The sequence below is a fragment of the Dermacentor variabilis genome, chromosome 4 (assembly GCF_050947875.1).
Source record: "Dermacentor variabilis isolate Ectoservices chromosome 4, ASM5094787v1, whole genome shotgun sequence".
NCBI classification, from domain to species: Eukaryota; Metazoa; Arthropoda; class Arachnida; order Ixodida; family Ixodidae; genus Dermacentor; species Dermacentor variabilis.
In genome coordinates this window covers 162,458,759-162,479,556 of record NC_134571.1, presented here as the reverse complement: position 1 = coordinate 162,479,556, position 20,798 = coordinate 162,458,759, and the positions used below count along the sequence as shown (strand labels likewise).

Sequence of the window (20,798 nt, the reverse complement as noted above, 5' to 3'; positions counted from 1 at the left end):
AACCACAGAAGCTCCGATAGACAGAAGCACCGGAGTGTTCAATGGCAGGCCGTGCTTTCGCATTGTAATTTGCAATGTCCTTTTTCTCAGGCAGGACCAATGGCGGCAGTCAATAAGTAATGACCAATTATTGCATGAAATGACACACATGGGAATTTGGCAAATCAGATCGGCGCATGTGTAATTTAGTGGTTAGTCTCGTTAATATCAAATCTGCTTGTCTTCTTTTGCAAAATGTCTTCCTCCAAGGGAATTGTAAGTGGCACAGTTCTGTTGATGACAGATTTGATTCTGAAGTCAAAAGGTTACATCTACAAAACCTGGTTGACTTGATAAAACCTTATAAAAGCGCCGTTGGAGTAAATGAAAACGCTTAGGTCGAAAGTCTGAGTTACCTTAACCTATACGTTTCTCTTAACATTATGTCTAATTACCACTTTAAACTTACTTATTATTTATTTTTGATTATGTAAAACTGACTACTAGATCACGCAGTATTTTATTTCATTTTGTGAATGCTTTTACTCATACCATCATTAGAATTTTTTCTACGATAACACCACCCCGCGCTTGACGCTACAGTGGGTCATTGTTCGAGGGATCATCATCATCATCATCATCATCATCCAGAAGACTGCCAGCGGAGGGAGTGCTTTTGTGTTGCCACTTGTGACCGTTGCCTTGAATTTCGACGCCCGCGTCTTCAAAACAAGAGCCATGGCATCCGCAGTAGCCACTGATAGGTCCGTCATGGCCCCGCCGCCACGACCACCGCCGCATGAATCGCCGCACTTGGCCACGGTACCCGCAGGGGCGCCGCCCGTGGTCCCGGCGTACGTGCCCCCAGCGGAGGACTTCGAGGACGACGAGGACGAGGTCGAGGAGGTCATGAAGCCCCACAGGGCCTCGGCTAAGGTTAGCGTTCTCTTATGGTACTTTCGACTGGTTTCTGCCGCGTTCGTAATCTGTTTCTTTACTCACGGACAACCTTCTACGGCAATGAAGGGGAAACTACGGGGGCGAAGATTCTGCACATGGTTTACCGCGCCAAGTTGTCTGCCAGCGTTTGACAGTGCTTTTGGTTGCTTGGAACAGACGCTGAATCGACGCACCTTCACGTGCGACAGTTTCGCGTTTGCCCAGACGGGGAAGGGTAAAGCCGCAAAATAAGTAAACTTTTACATTCAGTGGTGTGTTTTATTTTATTTAACTGTTGCTGATAAGGTGGTTACGTTTTCTCTTCCCCAGCTTAAACTAACGTGGATGAAAACACAGGATTCTTCTCAGAAGCGCTCTCACTTGTGCGCGCTTTGCCGCTGTAGCTTTCCCTTCATTGCCACAGAATGTTCTCCGCGAGTAGAGTGATGCGCAGGCATCTTCAAGTTAGAGAGAAAGAGAACATGGCCGAGCTGAACTTTTAGCCACTCCCTGAGCAATCGGAGGAAACACGTGACCCGAATTTCTTCGGACGGTGGTTGCGTTCGAAGGGGAGAGCGCCTCTGAGTGTTCTTAGAGGCGATCTGAGTGAAGTAACGTAATCTGTTTCCAGCGCTCTATTCCTACCACCATAACTTAAATATCACCGCTAGAGCCCTATAGAATGCTCAAAAAAGGACAATCTAATATTTTAATAATTTGAGGTCAAATTCACAATGCTTTTCGTTCGTAAGTACTGTTTCCTATCCGGCGACTGCCGTGGCTAGTGATGTGTTCACCATCGAGATTGCCTGGCCTTTGGTCTAGCAGACAAGCTCAGCGTAAGAGTTTTTTTCATGAATGCCAGCCCTGGGGTGCTGTGCATAATTCCCCGGGCTTCTCGCTCCCCTGGGTTTCTTCGACGGCAGCCAGTGAACAAAGACAGCGTGCCTAAGCAACGCTCAATAAAGTGTCCAGATAAAGCCACGTTTGTCAACACGGAGCGGCACCCTGCGCTCGCCGCTTCCTTGTTTCAAACGCAGAATACTGCGCAAGGTTACGCACCAATACCGCGTACGGTTGTCAGTGCAATAAACAGTTTTATAAAAGCGTTTGCAACGGAACGTAGACGCATTACGTACAGCGCCATCCACTCCAGTGTAGAGCACGTGAGCAGCCGGCTTTGCTTCACTTGGCGACACCTTGTGGTGGTTGCGGGGTCTGAGGTAGTGTGCTGAGGAGCATGCATGGCCTACTAGACATGCAGATCTGCTTTGCAAGAGTGTGAACATTAAAAAGTGCCCTTGTTTAACCGAACAGGCGTTCAGCCTCAGGGTACCTATGGCATCGCAATGACAAACAATAACGCGTTTCGGCTGATAACACAGGCCCTGCAATTGCACAACAAACGATGCGTGCTGTCTGGCTGTTCCGAGATATGCGGTTACATGAAAAAATGATAATGCGAACAGTTGTGTAAGAAAGAAATTCCAGACGGTATTTTTTTTACACCGTGTTTTGCTTACCTTAGGCGGCTACCGCTATTACGTTCTTTTGTATTTTGGCTCTATCTCATTAAGAGAACACAGCGTGACCAGCAATTGCCGAACAAGAGAAAGCTTCAGCTTACAGTGAACGGTTCAACAAGGAGACTTGTTTTCGTCGTTGCTTACCTTGATAAGCCTTCTTGTTGAAACGTTCGCTCCTCCCGGAGGTTTTCCTGTTTCGGCCAATGAGGACGACTTGAAATATCCATCTTTCTGTGGCCCCGTTGTGGCGTTTAGTAGCAAACAGCACTAAGGTCGATACCATGGCCATTACGGCAACGGTGACCGCGTGTTTCGATCAGCAGGGGGCCACGACGACTTGTACTGTTCAGAGTAAGCATGAAAGCACTGCAAAAAAAACTACTTTATTTATGCGAAAATCAGGAGCGCGCAATAGCGTCTATATTCTAATGGAACATTCGTCCCCAAAGATTCCATTTCACACTTACGACCCTCGTGGGAACTGAGTCGTAGAGCTCATTCACGAGGTCTGGCAGCTATCGGAGACGGGGTACCGATACTCTTCATATTTTTTTTTTATTTATTGAATACTGTGGACACGTGGTCGAAGCAGGGAGGGCAACATATGCTACATGCAAACAAAATCAGATTGACAAAACAAACAGAAGAATGAAAAACAAGAATAGGAAGTGGATTCAATTTATGCAATTCCATTCGGTTACAGTTCGAGGAAAGAAAGGAAATATATGTGTTTGTTCTTGCAAAGTAAGGGGATAATGCACCATGTCTGCGGCGGCGTGTAGTTCTGGTCGATAGCTGCGATAAATGTTCAGATGGGTCAAAGGCTAAATTGTTAGTGTGAAGTAGTTTAAGGAATTCAAATCTCTGTTTTTTTTTCTTCTAAGTTCGAGAGGTTCAAGGTTGTTAATTTCCATAAGTTCGGTGGGGTAATCTCATCTGGAAAATTTGTTAAATATAAATCTGACCGCTTTTCTCTGAATTCTCTCAAGACTATTGATATTAGATTTTGCGTATGGATTCCAAAGTATGCAAGCATATTCCAGCTTAGGTCTAATTAGGGAGGTACCAAAGCTGGTCAGCGGTAGCGGTGGCTGGCCTGCCTTTCAGGCCAGGTTTAATTTCATTATTCCCTATACATTTTCTAGACATTTAAATGAGGACTTTTCGCACGCCATTTCAGCCTTGTCGCACCTAAGTTGTCTAGCATCTGCTGCACTGCCTTTGATGTGTGGATTGGTGCGTTGTCCCGATGAAGCCAGCAGAGTCCATCCGCGAAGGAGCCATCAAGGACGTGCGCAATTAGCACATTTTTCAAAAGGTCCGTCTACCCAGAAATCAATGTAATGGTCCCAAACCTACGTGGCTGACCGCGCCCCACACGTGGACAGGGTTGCGCCCGCTTGAACGAGTACCCCCGACCCCGCCGCTCGTTCCACGTGCCCCGCTCATCGTGGCTTCACGAGACGTGCCATAGACACATGCATTTAACTCGTAGCTATTACGCTCCCATATTTGACAGGTCGAAATTTTAGTAAATCATGCATGGACAATATTGAAAAAGGAACAAAGGGAAGTGGTTGAGGCTCATCAAAACTTCGCCGAGTAAGGCAATTTCCGAGACCATGCGGTAAGAAAAGAAAGTGTTAGTTCCGATGTTGAAGTACAATCTTTATTACACGTCATAACTGCTTACAAGGATGAGAGCTTACACCGAAGACGTTTTCATTTACAAGCAGGGTTGTTCATGAAAGGAGCATGGACAAACTATACATTGTTCACATTCAATGACAACGGTAGGAATATGTGGCAGGGTGGCAGTTGCGCGGACGCCGCCCACTTCTCTGCTGCTCCCAGCGTGTGCAGAGGCCTCACCCGTGAACAAAACCGCGTGCAAGTTGTCCGGGCACGAAGACTCCACTGCAGACGCAAATTCAAGACGCCTGTTTCGATGTCTCTCCTCCAGCATAGATTTTGGGCCGATTTTCTTCTCGCTATACCGGCTTAGCGTAGCTTTTTCTTGGTTGTCGTCAGACTGATATTTTCGACTCCAACATCTTCCCTAATTTCCTGCGCACCGAGGAAGGGATCGGTACAGCTGCTGCAACGGTTAAACGGTCCTCATCTTCTGGTGTCACCCGCTGACGGCGGGCACGGGAAGCGCCACTAATTCGTCATTTATTATACGTGGTCTGAAGTACCCTGCTAACTGTGCGCGTATAGGGCTCCGCGTAACTGCGCATATCGCTCTTTGAGACAATGAGCGCCCGATAATTGCAATTGCAGGTGGCTCTCCCGCTGTGAGACGCATAGCCATGGCGAAATATATAGAATTCGGCCAAAAGGTTTTATTTTATTCTTTTATTCTAGATGGCAGGCGCGTGACCTTGTCATCTCATTGGCCGTTTACATTATCTGGGGTGGTGAAGAAATGCTTTTTTTTTTATCATACCAAGTTCCGTGACGAATCGCACGCGCTACAACTCACGAGCGTGATTCTGTTGCGACCGGGCGTAGTAAGACGCCGCCCTCGGGTTATGTGCACAGGCTGCAGAACTAAGGCGCTTGCCAACTTCATTTCTCGTTTAAAGCAACATGCGCCGATCTGCATGTTTATCAGACCTCAAACCCCGTAACCGCCGCAAGGTGTCGCCCCGCACGCAGTGCAAATCCGGCTGTTCGCGCGCACTGCACTGGAGGGGACGGCGCTGCATGTATAAAGAATAGCGTTGTCCTCACTGCGCAGGCTGCGAACGTTACTGGGTTTTTATGATTTACATGCGCTGTGACAGCGTACATTGTTTGACGAGTTTAACGTTTGTAATGACCCGCCTTGGTTGCTTAGTGGCTGTGGTGTTGGGCTGGTAAGCACGAGGTCGCGACACTGAACCCCTGCCGCGGAGGCCGCATTTCGATGGGGGCGAAATGCGAAAACACCCGTTGTACTTAGATTTAGGTGGATGTTAAAGAACCCCAGCTGTTCGAAAATTTCGCGGATTCCTCCACTATGGCGTGCTTCATAATCAGATCGTGCTTTTGGCATGTCAAACCCCATAATTCAATTTTAAATGTTTTTAATGGAGAGTTTTAGAATAGGGACCCCAAACGTTTTGTGGCCTCAAAGAAATAGCGTCGAAGCCACTGCACATGCGCGAGACGCAAACTGCGTTTGGGTTTTGCGTTGGGAACGCTATTTCACCGCTTTAGCGAGAGCTAAAATAGCCGCTCCAAAAGCTTTGGGTCAGCAAACGTTGCGCCACCTATCGAAGCGACAGCTCTAACCTAGCACTAAACTGGGTTCGATTCGTGGTAACACGTAGCTAGAAGTGACTGCGGTTATCACTTTCTCTCAACTAGCGTGTGTTATGAAGATTGATTCATTAATCGCCGCTGATTCCGAATTCGATTGTGGATTTTATAACTCGTAGGCCTAACACGGCTAAGCTCGGCTGGTGAAGGCACATAAAGTTGTTTGCTCAAAACTAAGCGCTACTAATTGTTTGCTGCTTACAGAATAACCTCTAAAATGTAATTAAACGTGAATACACGCAAGTCAAAGTTACTATTCCTATCATAAAATGGTATATTCTATATAAGTATTTCTGATAGCCTCTTCTAAAACACTTCACTCTTGCGTGCCCCAACGCTAACACCCGCAAAGCTCTTTGGGGCCACAAAATATAGGGGCCCCTATACTAAAGCTCTCTAATGTTTACGCACGCAAAGAAATAGCGTTGTGACACATGGGGGGGGGGGGGGCAGCATCCTTGGCTCCCGCTTCAGCGTGAATTCTCGTAATGGCTACGGTCTCGCTCTCGTTGATCGCCGGTAACTATTGATATGAGTTTTAGCTTCCTCTAAACTCACCGGAAACTTTAGTAGCGAGCGCATAGCGCATGCGCATCCGGCGATCCTGGAATCCGTATATATCTAACGAGACCGGTCCGCATAGCAACAGGGTGTTTGCTAATGGATTTCATTGGCTTGGATACGCTTAGAAAGAGGCACCAGACAAAGCCCTGTTTCTGAGGTGTTCCATGAGCTTGCGTTCCCGTACCTTACACTAAAAGTCACGAAAGGACGCTTACCGTAACGTCCCGCAGGGGCGTTTGCGTTTAACACACGTAAGGTGAGAAGCGCTATCCTAAAACCGTTTGTCATCGCAATCTTGCAATACCATGACTTCCCCACAATGCGCGCGCGACGCAAGCCGCTTGCCACGCCTTTCACGGGTGCGTCATAGGCGCGTCTCCTGTTTCGGTCTTTGTCAGTTTATCCACCGTCGAATGCGAATCGTGCAGAAGGGGCGCACTCTCGCGCCAGCTGTTTGCTTTTATCGGGAGAGCAATTATATGGACACTGCAGGCGCATTTCGGCCGACCTCTTCGCCGTGATGTTCCGGATAATGTCCGAGGGCAATAACGTCGACGCGGGGAGCAAGTACGCCTTCTTTCGTCGCACAAAATTGGAGGACGCTTAAGCTTCGCCTTCAAAAGTGGAACGCGACAGCGTTCCTGCCGACCCGCCAAGGGGTGTAAGACAATGGGCTACGGCGCAGCGACTACGCGCCCCGCATCGGACGCGGTGAGCGTCGAGCAACGCAGCGTTCGGCGCGGCAACGAAATGTGCGCCTGAGCAAGCGACGCACGCCTGAGCCTTAGAAACAGCTCGTTTCTAAGGCAACACCGAGTTCACTAGAGGCGCTTTTGTACCGCTTTGAAGCATGGAACTCGTGGCTCAGTGGTAACGTCTCCGTCTCACACTCCGGAGACCCTGGTTATATTCCCACCCAGCCCATCTTGCAAGTTGTTTTTTATTCATCAAGTGCCTGTTGGGATTTATTGCTCACGGCCAACGCCGCCGACACCAATACCGACGCCGACGACACCGGCTTTTCTGCGACACGAGCTCCTTAACGCTGTCACGTTAAAAAGCGACGGGAGGAGGGGAGCGAACGAGCGGGCGCTCTACACCGGCGGCGGCTGTGTAGGGCGCGGCCACCGGGCCCCATTTTTAAAGTTATCTGCGATGAATACAGAGTATAGTTGCACCAATGGCTGATCGCTTCGTGTGCGCTCTGTGTTCGCTGCTTAGTTCGCGTCGAAGAACAGGATTGTCAATTCACTCGTTGCCGCTGCCCCCGCGCTTTATCACTCCAGCCTGCTGACAGCGAGTGTGCGCTGTCTTCGAGTGAGAAGTGTTTATCTTTGCATGTGTGCAAGTGGCACCATGCTTGTTGATTTAGTTAGCGAATGTTTACAAATTTATACGGCGGATAAATATACTATTCTTACTTTCGTATAGCTCTCTACTAATTTCCTATCGCTATCGACGCTTCGCCTTTCGTCGAAATTGCGACTTTTCTTTCAAATAGGTTAAAAGATAAAAATGTACATAGTTTACTTGCACAGATAGTGAACTCGTCGGAACTATAAACAAATAAAAGTAGCAACCACCGGTTTCATCACGTGGCTCCGTTTCTTTCGGCCGCCTATAAGACAAAGTCCAAGTGACAACTCAAGAGGGAATCTACATAGGCCAATCAAACTGGAGGTGTCACAAGTGCTGGATTCTGTGTCTTGATACCATGAGCTTCTTCACCTGAGGACGTCGCCAGAGGTCGCCCGGATCCCGAACTTTGCCAGACTCGGCTCTTCCTGCAGCGCAACCCTGGTCCCTTCGAAAGGTTGCAGCGGCGAGAAGGCCCCTACTGAAAACGAAGCTGCTGCCGCGTGCGGGAAGCGGCTATTCATTTCGGCAACAATTACGATAGCCTAGATTACGCGTATGCCAGAGTATAGCGTATCGTATTTCTTAGCTTGCCACGGTCACAGAATACGACAGCGCTTACATGTGCCGCACCTCCCTTCGTCCCAAACAAGCCTGAACGTTTCCGGTGAGTGCGCTTCGCCGATAAACGAAGCAAAGCACATGCAAGCCTCAGTCTTAATGCCTACGCATTCTACGGTTACTTTCCGCGTAAATCTTGCCGTCCGTCCGTCCTTCTCTCTGTATTGCATGAGAAGATGCGCTCCATAAGTATACATACGGTCCTATGGATATATACGGGGTTACCATTTCTATGTTGTTTGGAATTTTTAGTGAACCGCCCGTTGCAAATAACATATTTTAAGAGGAAGCTTTAGCTCGGGTGTTTCCATATAAATCCGTGCAAAAGGAGAATTCGTTTTCCTAGGCAACCACTGCTCCAAATTTGACGAGGTTTGTTGCGTTTGAAAGAAAACTTGAAATCTAGTGACCTCTGGTTCGAATTTTTGAATTAAGTTGTCAATTTTTTATTGAAGATTGGAAAAGTCGAAAATTATCAGAAAACCAAGCTATCAAGTTTACAACCCTGTAACTCAGTAATGTTAAATGATATCACAATTCTGTGAACTGCATCTAGTAGTACATCTTAAGCGGACAAAATTGATATGCTGCACATGAATATAAAAGAAATTAGTAATTTGAAAATATTGCTTTTGCAGAGCCCTTGTACACAACGTAACGAATTCACGGAAGCTATTTATTGACATATAGAATTTGTCCCCTTTGAATCACCTAATGGATGCCGTTTACAGAACCGTGATATCTGTTCCTGATGCAGAGCTATTAATTTGTAAACTTTGTGCTTCTATTTTTCTCAGACATTAAAATTTCTGAAAATATTTTCACAGAATTTAGGCCCTAAATCAAAAATTCCACTTCCAACAGTCACTAGAATTCAATTTTCTCTCTCAATCAATCAGGGGTTATCTTACAAAAACGTTTTTGCGCTTTACATGTATTGGAACAGGCCGCGTCGCAGTTGGGTCTGAGCTTCCTTGATCTGGATTGTTCAGAGAGGTGGACATTACTTCCATGAAAAAATTGAAATACATTTCCAAATTATTTTTTTAAATCACTAATTAACTTCCTAATCAGTTATTTAAAACACATATTGCACTTCACTATTTGCAGCTGGTGAGCTTGTCAGGCGTATGCACTTGGAATGAATTTCTAGAATGCCACCAGTTTGGAGATATGCGCCATCAAACTCGCCGTGAAAATGGACTATTGGTACAATTACTTTTTAACGCGACAGCGTTAAGGAGCTGATGTCGCAGAAAAGACGGTGTCCTCGGCGTCGGCGGCGTTGGCCGTGCGCAAAAAATCCCGGAAGGCTATTCATAAATAAAAACAACTACCAAGATGGGCTGGTTGGGGATCGAACCAGGGTCTCTGGAGTGCGAGTAGGAGACGGTGCCACACAGCCATGTGTTCTGTTTTTTTCTTACTATCTTGTTTGAGTGGCATCTCCGACGTCTATTCGGACAGAATGCACTCAGCCATGAGTTCGAAGGTTCAAGCGGGACAAAAGCGCCTCTAGTGAATGCGGTGATGCCTTAGAAACGAGCCATAGAAAGTTATACTGCGCTGTATATAGGTAATTATGAGCATGTAATTTACAGAAGTCGCAGTTAAACGAGTAGCGAAGTACGTTTCCGCTACATTTCTTCTGCGCTTGGCACATACGCAGAGCAGCCTTGTGGCAAACACAGAAGACCCCCTCCTGGCAATGTACGGCGCTGCCCCGACAGGTGGCGCGCCACTCGCCCGCTTCTCCACTTCGTCTCGCTTGAGCGCATTGGGGCCGTGCGAGGACCGGTGCGAGGATGCCCGAATACCCTTGCGTTTAATAAGTTTTCTCGCTCTCTCCCCTCCAAACATCCGGCGTGCGTCACTCGAACCCCCCTGTTTAGGCAACGCGACTCCTCTTTCCGCTCCTAGTGCGATTCCTACGTGCAACGTCCGATGCGCGGGCCGCCTCTGGCGTGATCGCTGCGCCGCAGCGCGTCTGGTGGGAAAGCGTCCCCTGCGATGTGTGCCGTGCTGCTGGCGAGGAGTCATGCGTCTGCGTGGTGCTCCCAAGCGAGATAGAGGACGATCCCATCGAGGCGTCAGCCCCATGATCACGTCCGCCTTTATTGCGCGTCGTGGCACGGCTCTCCGTGCCGATCACGACGTTTGGCTCGCATACATCGTTTCTCCCTCCTAGACACCGAGTTCTTTGGTTCATTGCGCATGCTCAGGCGCATGTTTCGTTGCCGCACCGAACGTTGCGTTGCTCGGCGCTCACCGCGTGACTGGTGGATGTAAAGTCCGATGCGGGGCGCCTCGTAAGTTGTGCTGTGGACTTAGAAGTGTTGCATATGAAAACTATGTCTTTGCGTGACTCAAGAGCATGCCGAGCAAATGAGTGGGCGGTGCGAACGGGGTGCGATAATGCTATCGCGTTCCACTCCTGAAGGCGAAGCTTAAGCGTCCTCTATTTTTTTTGCCAGAACGCGCTTTAATGCAATGAAGGACATAAGTAAATGGAACACCCATGTATTTCGTCCCACAGTTTTGTAAATATTATGTCCAAACTGCTGTCATCCTGAAAATTCATTCAAAAGCTTCCTGGCTACAATTCATAAATTTCAATATTTGCCGTAAAGAAATCATCGTAGAAGTTAACTATACAATTTTTGTTAAGTAGTTGAATATCTATTTCGGTTTCTCGCACTAGTAATGTCCTCCTCTTCGAATAATCCAGCTCAACCCCTAGAAATGTGCTATCTGGCACAAGGAATTTTTAGAAATTCCGTAAAACTTAAACAAGGTCACGCTGTATATGAGAATGCTTTGTGACTGTGTACTACTTCATGATTATGACTATACGTAATCAGTACTGAAGAGATATTAAGAGCAATTAACCTTTTCAGACACTGTGTACACAATTGTGTACAGCAAGATAGTTCATCAACATCAAAAGCACTCATCAAAGTAATTATATTTAAAATGTGTCGCATTCTCAATAAACAGCGTTCCTCCACCTCTGCGATGCTGGCACAGCTCTTAGTGCAGAACATAAAATATCAAAATATTCCAGTATTATCGACAGAAAAGCAGCATCACCGAGGTCAGCGCTATATTTACAACTTGTGTACCACAGTCAATAAATATTCTCACAAATCTATCGTGGTGGCTCAGTGAGAGGAGTTGAGGTGCTGAACCCGAGGCGGTCGCCTCAATAATGTGTGTGTGTTTGTGTTTACTTCGCGCAAGAAATAAACGCTCATGAAGTGAGCTATCAATGCATGTTTAAATGTTAGCAAAATCATTATCGTGCTCATTATTTTAGTCATTCAGCATTGTTCTAGACGCGTTAAGACATTTCGGCGGCATTTTGACGTGGGCCTTGTCACCTGTACATCGCTCAACATTGAGGAAGCTTACGTACATGAAATCGCAATATATTTTCTAAACAAAACAGTGTAGGTTCAATGTAGCAACCATATGAGAGAAATATGAACATAGTTATAATAGCACAAGGTTAATCTGACCTAAAACTAACAGATAACAACAGAGCATTCGAAAGACTAAACAAGTGTGATAACTAAACGCATCGGCATATCGAGCCACCCTCCTAACGACCGCCTTTAGAGCGTCTCTCGTGAAGCTGGCGTTGTTTCTGGACGTCAAACCCCATCTTAGAATCAAGAAAGAGAATGCAGCACGTACAACCAGTTGTAATCTATACATATACAGTGAAGATTTGTATGAGTGCATAAAGAGTCGCAGCACAAATTTGTGTTTATTGAATGCCTGCGCAAAGGGACATGGAAGGCTTTATTCGGGAATTCTTGAGACGCTAATGCAATACCGCTGCCACGGATGCGTGGAGGCGAGCGTCATCTGGTGGTTGCGCAATGAACACAGCGGCTGTGATGTCGCGCGTCCCCTCCGCAGTGATTGCTTGGCCTGCTCGGATAGACGACAGCCATGCAGCACCCACGGTCACGAAAACTCGTCCACTTTCGCAAATAAAAACTTCGCTTTATCGATCAAACAATTTAGGTCTCAGATAACATTATTCGCAGTAATACTGGTAACGTTGGTCGCAGTCATCGCGTGCATTTTGCACGGCCAACCACTGTGAGCAGCTGTGCCGGATGGGCCGGGTATCTTAAACGTACTGATGCCCAGCGTTTAATTTGCGTTACGCTCATTTTGATGGCTCTAAATAGTGATGAAATCGCGTTAAAGAAAACGCAGCAATAATTCTGGTGTTCTTGGTTCGCTGGAGCGAGAATTAGGCTGTGGATAGTTTAGCAAATCAATAATTTATTTGCTAAACTCACCTGCCAGTCGACGCTGGTTTTCGTTTCGCTGGGGCCCTTTGTACGCGCATTTAGTATATGTTTACGCAATTAGTATTTTATATTTTGTCGATGGCTACAAATGCACGAGAACAAGTGATTGCTAACGCCGTTCGAGCTCTTTGAGGTTAATTTACTGCGCTTAGCAGTTACGAACTATAAAAATCAGGCCTTTCACGTAAAACCACGCTCCGATTTCTCGGTAACAAGTTTTGTTTCATGTCACTAGTTCGATTCGAGCAAAGAACTCCACACCTATCATAGCTGCGGCTTACTACTGCAGTACAACAGCATAGGGTCGCCCGTAAAGAAAAGAAAAAAAATGTTTCTGTAACGTTACGACGTTGCTAACCTAGGGCCGTATAACGTAAAACTATTGCAATATGTTTTTATTCCAATCTCCTGACGTCAAATTTGCGTAACCGCCGACGCAAGCATCGCGTAGTCTGTTCTGTGATTGTCTGTTCGACCAATCACAGTAGTCTGTGATTGGTCTGTTCAGACAACCCGGAGGGTTGTCTGAACAGACCAATCAAATGCTCCCCTTGTTCATAAGAGGTCACTTTTGTTTGTTTGAAAAACGAATAACAATGCCTGCAGTGAGCGGCTTGTCTTATCTAATTGGCTCACAAGAGACGAGGAGCATGCTCAAGTGGAGAGGGATTCGATGGGGCCGAGCCACTGCACTGAATATCGATAACAAGATGAAGAGGGTGGTGCCGGCGCCTGCGATTGATCCGTTTTCTTTTACTTAGCTTGCGGTGGCTCGTCGACAATCGCGGCGGCATGCAACGTTAGCTTAAAAATGACGCTAAAACGGATCCTCAGCAACGAAGACTTGGTAGAACGAGGTCGTAAACGTGCCGAAATTTCTGGAAAACGTTACACGCCCACGCAAAAAGTATTATTACACGCAAATACACCCATGTTCTCCGGCAGGAGCGAGTAGCCAGTGCCGGAGCGATCGGCGGCATCCATCTTTTATTCCTTTCGGAACGGGGCAGCCTACAGCTATTCAGTACAAAATTCAGTTTTGTTCCACATATTAATGCATCTTTAACGCGCACGCGTCACTTTGACGTGGTAAGTTTTTGCTGTTTTGTGACGTCGCGTGAGAAGCAGGTGAAGTGGCTGCAGCCCGAAAACTTTTGACCAATAGCTGATGGCTCATGGCAAGAAGGCGTCGAATCAGAAATAACTATTTTTGTTTTGCTTGGTCAAATTATGCATAATCATTGTGTGCCCGTCATATCAGATGGGGAGCTATCGCGGTTTTCGTGACGTTGAATGACAGGCAGGTGAAGTGGGAGTGGTTCAAAAACGTTTTTGACCAATCGCGGTAGGCTGATTGCAGAATCGCAATAGAAAAGCTTGGAATAGCTATACGTCATAGCGCCCCTAATGTTCACAAAATGGTCTTTGTGGGTCCCAGTGACGATAGAACCAGCTAATATGACATTTGCTTTCTGAAGGTATGTTTGGAAAATAGTTTTTTTATTTTCTAAGCTCCTTTCCTGAGGGTTCCTTAGTGTCTTTCGGCAAAGTACTTGTCCTTGGTTGTTTTTATATTGGTCTTTATAAAAGTATTTCCTCAGTTTATGGAGCTTAGCTTAAGTGAACACTTCTGGCTCTAATTTTAGCATTTTTCTTAGCCTTTTAACATTACGTTTGACATGTATTTACGGCAGCACATCAAACGTATAGCAAGTCAGCCTAATTAGCGATACTGGATTCGTCGTTCCTACCCATCGCACCATCTTCGTTCTCTTCGCAATAATCTTTCCGCAAGGTAAAAAAAAAATAGTGGCAGAAACTCTAATGGAACAATAATGCATTTCACGGCGCATTGATGTCCATAAAGTTTCTAGCCGCAGGCTATGCTTCGAATACTGGCCTAATCAATATATAGCGACATATATGTTCTTCATTACTGTATTGACACCATACTGCACAAACACTGGTGTGTGCCACTGGTTTTAAGGTTGGTCACACCGAAAAAAGTGCTTGTGGCTGGAATTTCTTACCCTTATTGATAGGAGGCGGTCTTTGCAGAAGCAGGCTGCATACGTATGTTCATACACAAGAGACTCACTTGCCAGACCGCGCTTGTCTATTACTTTGCTTGTATCCTGTGTGGGCGCAGAAATTCAGCAACCACATTCGGCACTTACTTTCTCTACTAATACCTTCACACTGGGATGTGATTGCACGTCACTGCTGAGGAAATGCACCACGAAACCTCGCAGTGCCCATTTCGTCGCTCCGCGGGGCTATGGGTATAATTCCTGGGAAACGCGTGACGGCACGTATTCGAGAAGCTCTGCGTTCACGGTGTCTCACACTGGCTTCAATCCACGTTGTTTTTCTTTGAAAGTGGACCTCGCCTCCAGGGCACAATCCCACACCTCGCAGAGCCCTTCTATCCTTCGCAGGTTTTTTGGCAGATGACCTCGTCAGCGACTGTGTAGTGCTCACGAGACCATTTTAGTAAACCTTGCAAACCCATCTTGGAGTTCTCACCAAAGAAGTGAGCGCATTAAAAAGAGCAAGCACGTAAATATTTCGATGCTATTTTTGCCCTGGATTAGGCAAGCATTTAACCCTAGAAATGACGCAGCCAAGCGCCAGAGTGCCTTAACTTACTCTAGTACTTTTTTCTACGAGCCGCTCGCCGAATTCACAAAGCGTTTCTTTCGTAAGTGCTGTTTGCCATGGGCCAACTGCCTACCTTAATCTTATGCCCCGCATCAGGACTGGCTGAATCTTCCTCTTACGAAAAATTCTACCCTAAATTATTTTTGTCAGTAGGCACAGCTTCAGTTTCAATATCGAGGAAATGTACGAGTCGTGACGTCACGATACAGTGTCTGGCTCTGATCATGTGATCCCTGTGGCTGCCGCATGCGAGCGCCACCAATGTAAACCCGCGAAACGCTCGCATCTTTTTGTATGAGAAACACCGTACATAGCCTAATTGCTGTATGACGTCAGCAAACATTCCTCTCGTGAATCATGACTCCGGGTCTAGTATTTCCTGACAATTTCATTATCAAACTACGATAACTTATGTTTCCGAATCCTCATACAGGCTAAGTGTGTTGCTTTTGCGTGGTACAGATCTGTGGCAGAGTTTTACAACTTGTAAAATACCGGTCAGCACTACTTGGTTGGCCTGTAGTGCCGGAATATTCTTTATTGGCTTTAATCATGGCATCATGGCTTACTGCATCGGAAAGCTTTTTGAAGTGAACATGCCTAAGCAACGACCTGTAGCAAATGAATTTAATGATGCTGGCCGGCGTCTCACTAACCCTCCTGATATAGCTAACGCATTCAACAAGTTTTTTGAGCGGTGACCTCAAACCAACCGACTCATATTTCGCACTATGCTCGCTGCTCCCAATCATTTTATTTACGACCTACATCACCGGAGGAGGTTTCTCGTGTTTTATATGGTCTAAAATGCACTGGCCCAGGGTTAGGCCTCATTCACCCATTTAAAATTAAACTGGTCGCCCATGAGCTATCGCGTGTTCTTGCTACCCTTATAAATATTATGTTTGCCAGAAAAATTTCTTCCCTCTGTACTAAAACAAAGAAATGTTGTGCCTGTTTTTAAAAAAAGGAGATCCAAGCGTATTAGGTAACTATTGCCCGATAACGGTCCTACCCTTTTTCAGTAATCTAATCAAGAAACTTTTTGCTGACAGCCTCATGAAGTACCTTGAAAAATTCAACCTTTTGGCACCACATCAATATGGTTTCCACCTAATTTTTCCACGGAACTTGCTCTAATAGAATTCGCTGACCACATTAAAAACTTCATTGACAACGTGTGCTGGGTCGCGGCGTTACTTATTGATTTTACTAAGGCATTTGATACAATTAACCACACTATACTTTATTCTAAGTTACAGTCACTGGGTATCACTGGACCTGCTCTAACCCTTTTACAGAATTATTTACATGACCGTACCCAGGTTGTCCAATTCGCTGATGCCATATCGCAGCCAATAACTACTAATCAAGGTGGTCCCCAAGGATCCATTTTAGGCCCTCCTCTTTTTCTTTTGTATATTAATGACTTGCCTTTATGTCTTAACAATTCAGAAAGCATACTTTACGCTGATGATACAACTATATTTGCTGGAGATAAATACCTTAATAATTTAACAGCGCGACTAAACAAAGACCTCAGAAATATCGCGTGTTGGTGTCTTGACAATGCGCGGCAAATAAACGCCACAACGACATGCTTCATGATTTTCCATACTCATCATATGCAAACCTCATTAGTTCCGAGTCTTAATCTGGATAACCACATAATTCATCCATCTGATACGACCACATTTCTTGGCGTCGTTCTTGGCTCGCATCTGAAATTTAACAAACATACCAGATTCCTTGTTAAAAAGTTTGTTTTGGCTTTCGTGTATTAATCAAATCTCGACATCACTTTCAGCAGCACATCTTACGGTCACTGTATTACGCATTCATACATAGTCACCTGATATATTGCTTCACTTCATGGGGAAACATGTATGAAACACATATCTCATGCCATGATCACTTACAAAACCAACAGTACGCCTGATTACATTTAGTCCTTAACTCGCAGCAGCCCTCCCACTTTACCAAGATCTAAAAATAATTCCCCTCACTGGTTACAGCTAAAACTTGGTCTTTTAATTTATCGCCTCCGAAATCAAGGCAATGTCATTAATAATATTTCTCTCCCCCCCCCCCATCTACTCAACCGTAAAAATACAAGATTATCGGAACAAAATAATATGTTATTACCTAAAGTACGCACAAATGACGGCAAGCAGACGGCGCTCTTTCCGGGAATAATGTTTTGGAATTCATTGGCCATGGACATCAAGTGCATCCATTCAGAACACTCCTTTCATAAAGCATTGAAAATTCACTTATGGTCAAGAGCCTGTTAGTATAAATACCCTTTATTGATAATGAACCGGGCTTTGTTTTTTACACTTTACATTATGTGTAACCGTCAAGTACTTAACTCGTTTTATCTATAGTTCTCTGTATAATGATGTTCTAATGAAGTTATCTATTCTCGTTATTTAATTTATATTTGCTGATACTGTTTCACTGATCTGCAACACCACTGCCTGTCTGTATTTGATAATTTTTTTGTAATTGGCACAGGAGATCCCCTCGCCAGTTTAAGCTCTGGGATCTCCTTCTGTACTGATATATACCATATACTTTCCTGTATTCAACTATTTTGAATAAAACCTTCAAACCTTCTAGAACACCCAGCCCGTCGATCTTGCTTCTTTGTGGTCTGTTGGTGGTTTCTCCTAGGAGATAGAGGCTATAAGATGTACGGAGACCGCGCAGAAAAGCAGTCTCAAAACAGATACTTCATCATGGTATCTAACTTATAAAATAGGGACATATATGAACTTCTGTAAACATTATTTTCAGTGCCCCTTTGTCCAAGACATCACCCTCGTTCTAATCTCCAATTTATCATCGATCAACTCCAAAGAGAGCACGATAAATGACGAGATAATCAGGCAGCGGTGATCTATAACAGGACTTTACACAGCGTCAATATTAGTGATATGGGCAGACGTCTTCAGGCCTCTCTGAAGTCCTTCCTCCATATGGGATCTCTGTCAACACCACATTGTTCTATTCATGGGAGACTCTGGCCTTCATCAAAGCTGCTGTTAACGTTTCTCCTTGTCTCATAGTGTTAACCTAATGCTTGTTGTGTGAAATCTTTTCTACGTCATGGGCCTGAACATGACATCGGGAGCGCGGACGACCATCCGTATCGCCTCGGCGACTCCGCCTATTCTTATCAAAGCATAGAGACGGTTTGCTACAGAAACAGTCGAGGTTTCCTAACGCCGTTCAGGTTATGCCACCCTTTTACGCACTACTCCCGACGTTTGGGCCACGGATCTTTCTTGTGAGTTGGGTAGCTAGCTAAGAACGAGGCGTTGATGACTGCTTTGTATGCCATCAGTAGTACTGGGTCTGTGCAATTCATCATAAAGATTTTCTTCTCGTGGAAAATAGGTTAGCCTGGCCGAAGTGAACAAAACCATCAGATGTAGTTCGCGCTTGAGTCATGTTGTCGATTTTCGTAGTCTTTTGCCGTATTTTCAACTCGACCGACTAGCGCAACGTAACACCTTATTTATTTTAACATTTTTTTTACAGCTGCAGTGCGTGCCACTTTGTGACCACTTCAAGAAGGATATCAAAACAATAAATATTTACACCCAATGCAGAAAAAACGTAGCTAATAACCCTGAACTTCGCGTAGGCTGCTGCCGACTGTCGCTGCATTGACACGAAACAAACGCACCATCATTATCGCATCTGAAATAAATTCTGCGCCTCGAACTGCATGGAATAACATATTAGATTACTACAGTTTAAGTTTTGCCAGCGGACATGATTTCTTGTGTGGTATAGATGGTGTGGCCTCAAGTTTCTTGTACTGGAGCTGCACTTTGCGAAAGTACCTTTTCTAGATTTTAGTTCATGCTCGCTTGTTCTTTCCACCTGTCGTATTTCCTTGCACTTTCAAACATGCATAGCAGAGGTACAGTGTCCTATTACCTTATCCGTGACGTATAGGGCATGACGATGGGGCCACGTGTTCATTTTTTTAACCGTCCGTCGACTGCCGCATTTCGATCATCTGAGATAGAAAAGGGGTCGTAGATGAAATCACTTCAGCCCATGAAAAGGCGAGATGGGCGCAAAAATTTTGTGCACTGTCCAAGCATTCCAGTATAGTCCTGTTGCAGTCCCATTGCCCGTAGAGTTTTCTACTGCTATTACTAGATGAAACTCTGAAAACAGTGTCTACAGAAGCTGCTAGTAAGGCGGAACAGTAAACCTGGGAATGAGTGGTGTTGCCTTCATTTTTAGGGCTTCGGATGGTTTTGTCGCTTTGAAATTCACTGTTTTAGACAAATAATCGAGCTATACACTGAACAGTACACAATGAACATGCGCTGGCGCTGAAACATTTTGCCTTCTTGCGTTTAAAAATATGTAATTTCTCGAACCTATAGAAACCGTAATAAATAACGCCACAAGAACTTCCGAAGACACAAGCACCAAAGGTGCACAAATCCGTGTATTGTGGTTCGTTCCTGGTACAGCTGAATAATTGCAGATGCAACTGCAGAAGCCAAAGCACCATCTACTAATTATTTATAAGAAACTGAAGTTATGCCGTAAGCGTCTGGTGTCTTGAACGACAGTGAAACCCCACGCGGTACGCGCTTGATACACGTGAAGAACGTGTCAAAACGCTGCATAAACGCCGTCAAGACCCTTCATTGCTGCCGATATGCCGGTCTTGAGGACTCCGCTTTTTCTTTTTTTGCGGCAGGGATTCCGCCTGGGCATTATCCTCGCCGTGGCACTGGTCGTGACCCTGCTGTCCGCGGCGGTAAGCTTCTACTTTTTCGGCCAGGGCAAGAAATCGGTGGCGCAGACTGCCCCCTCGCGCCACTCGGAGACACCGGCGCCGCCAGCGCCCCCAGCGGTGCACTAAAGGAACGCGACGCAGCAGACGGCTCGGCCCGGCGCGCTCACCCTGGACGTCGACGCGGAATCGAGCGTCGAGCCGTCGTCGTCCACGGACACCGCGTGACGCGTCGGCTGTGGCCCGACGCCAGGGGCATCAGCCCTTTCGTTATTTTACTTTCGATTCGTCTGCTCGACTGAATGGATATTAGTAATAAATGACATCGGTGTTGAAACACGCGTCTTCTGCACTCAAGATAAAATGCTCGCAGCGTATCGTTTGAAACTTCTGTCACGGGGCACAATTTACAAATTCACAACACGTTCCGCTTGCTTATGTTTCTCGATTTCTTGGTGTATTATGGCAGACTCGACAGGTTCTTACCCACGCACCAATTGGGCTTGCAGCGATGCGGAGTCCTCTCGTCATTGGGAACTCGTTTAATTCCTTATCATAGCCCAGAGCGTACAGATTGTATGTTTAAGACAGTGTTTTCTAGAAATGTAATTGCTCTAAATTGTTGTATTTCCATAGCATTCTCAAATAGATCAGATTGCCTTATGATGTCCTTGTAGTGTGCCTTTTATTTATTCATGAGCCATGTGATTTTATTAATAAACATTCATTACATGTAAACTTTTTCAT

The 20,798-nt window shown here is 45.7% G+C and overlaps 1 protein-coding gene across 1 annotated transcript; it reads left to right on the top strand.

Annotated features, from left to right (window-relative positions):
* Positions 1-620: 620 nt before the first annotated feature.
* On the top strand, positions 621-20,374 carry LOC142578030 (uncharacterized). The gene is made up of 2 exons (XM_075687454.1): positions 621-915; positions 20,016-20,374. The coding sequence occupies exons 1-2, from the start codon at positions 718-720 to the stop codon at positions 20,178-20,180; spliced, it is 363 nt and encodes a 120-aa protein (XP_075543569.1). The 5' UTR covers positions 621-717; the 3' UTR covers positions 20,181-20,374.
* The last annotated feature ends 424 nt before the right edge of the window (positions 20,375-20,798 follow it).

What these genes read in the sequence shown, in the direction of transcription:
- LOC142578030 (XM_075687454.1), top strand. Translation starts at nt 718, where the DNA reads ATGGCATCCGCAGTAGCCACTGATAGGTCCGTCATGGCCCCGCCGCCA. An exon ending in CCCACAGGGCCTCGGCTAAG is followed by an intron (nt 916 to 20,015) that starts GTTAGCGTTCTC and finishes TTTTTGCGGCAG; the next exon opens with GGATTCCGCCTGGGCATTAT.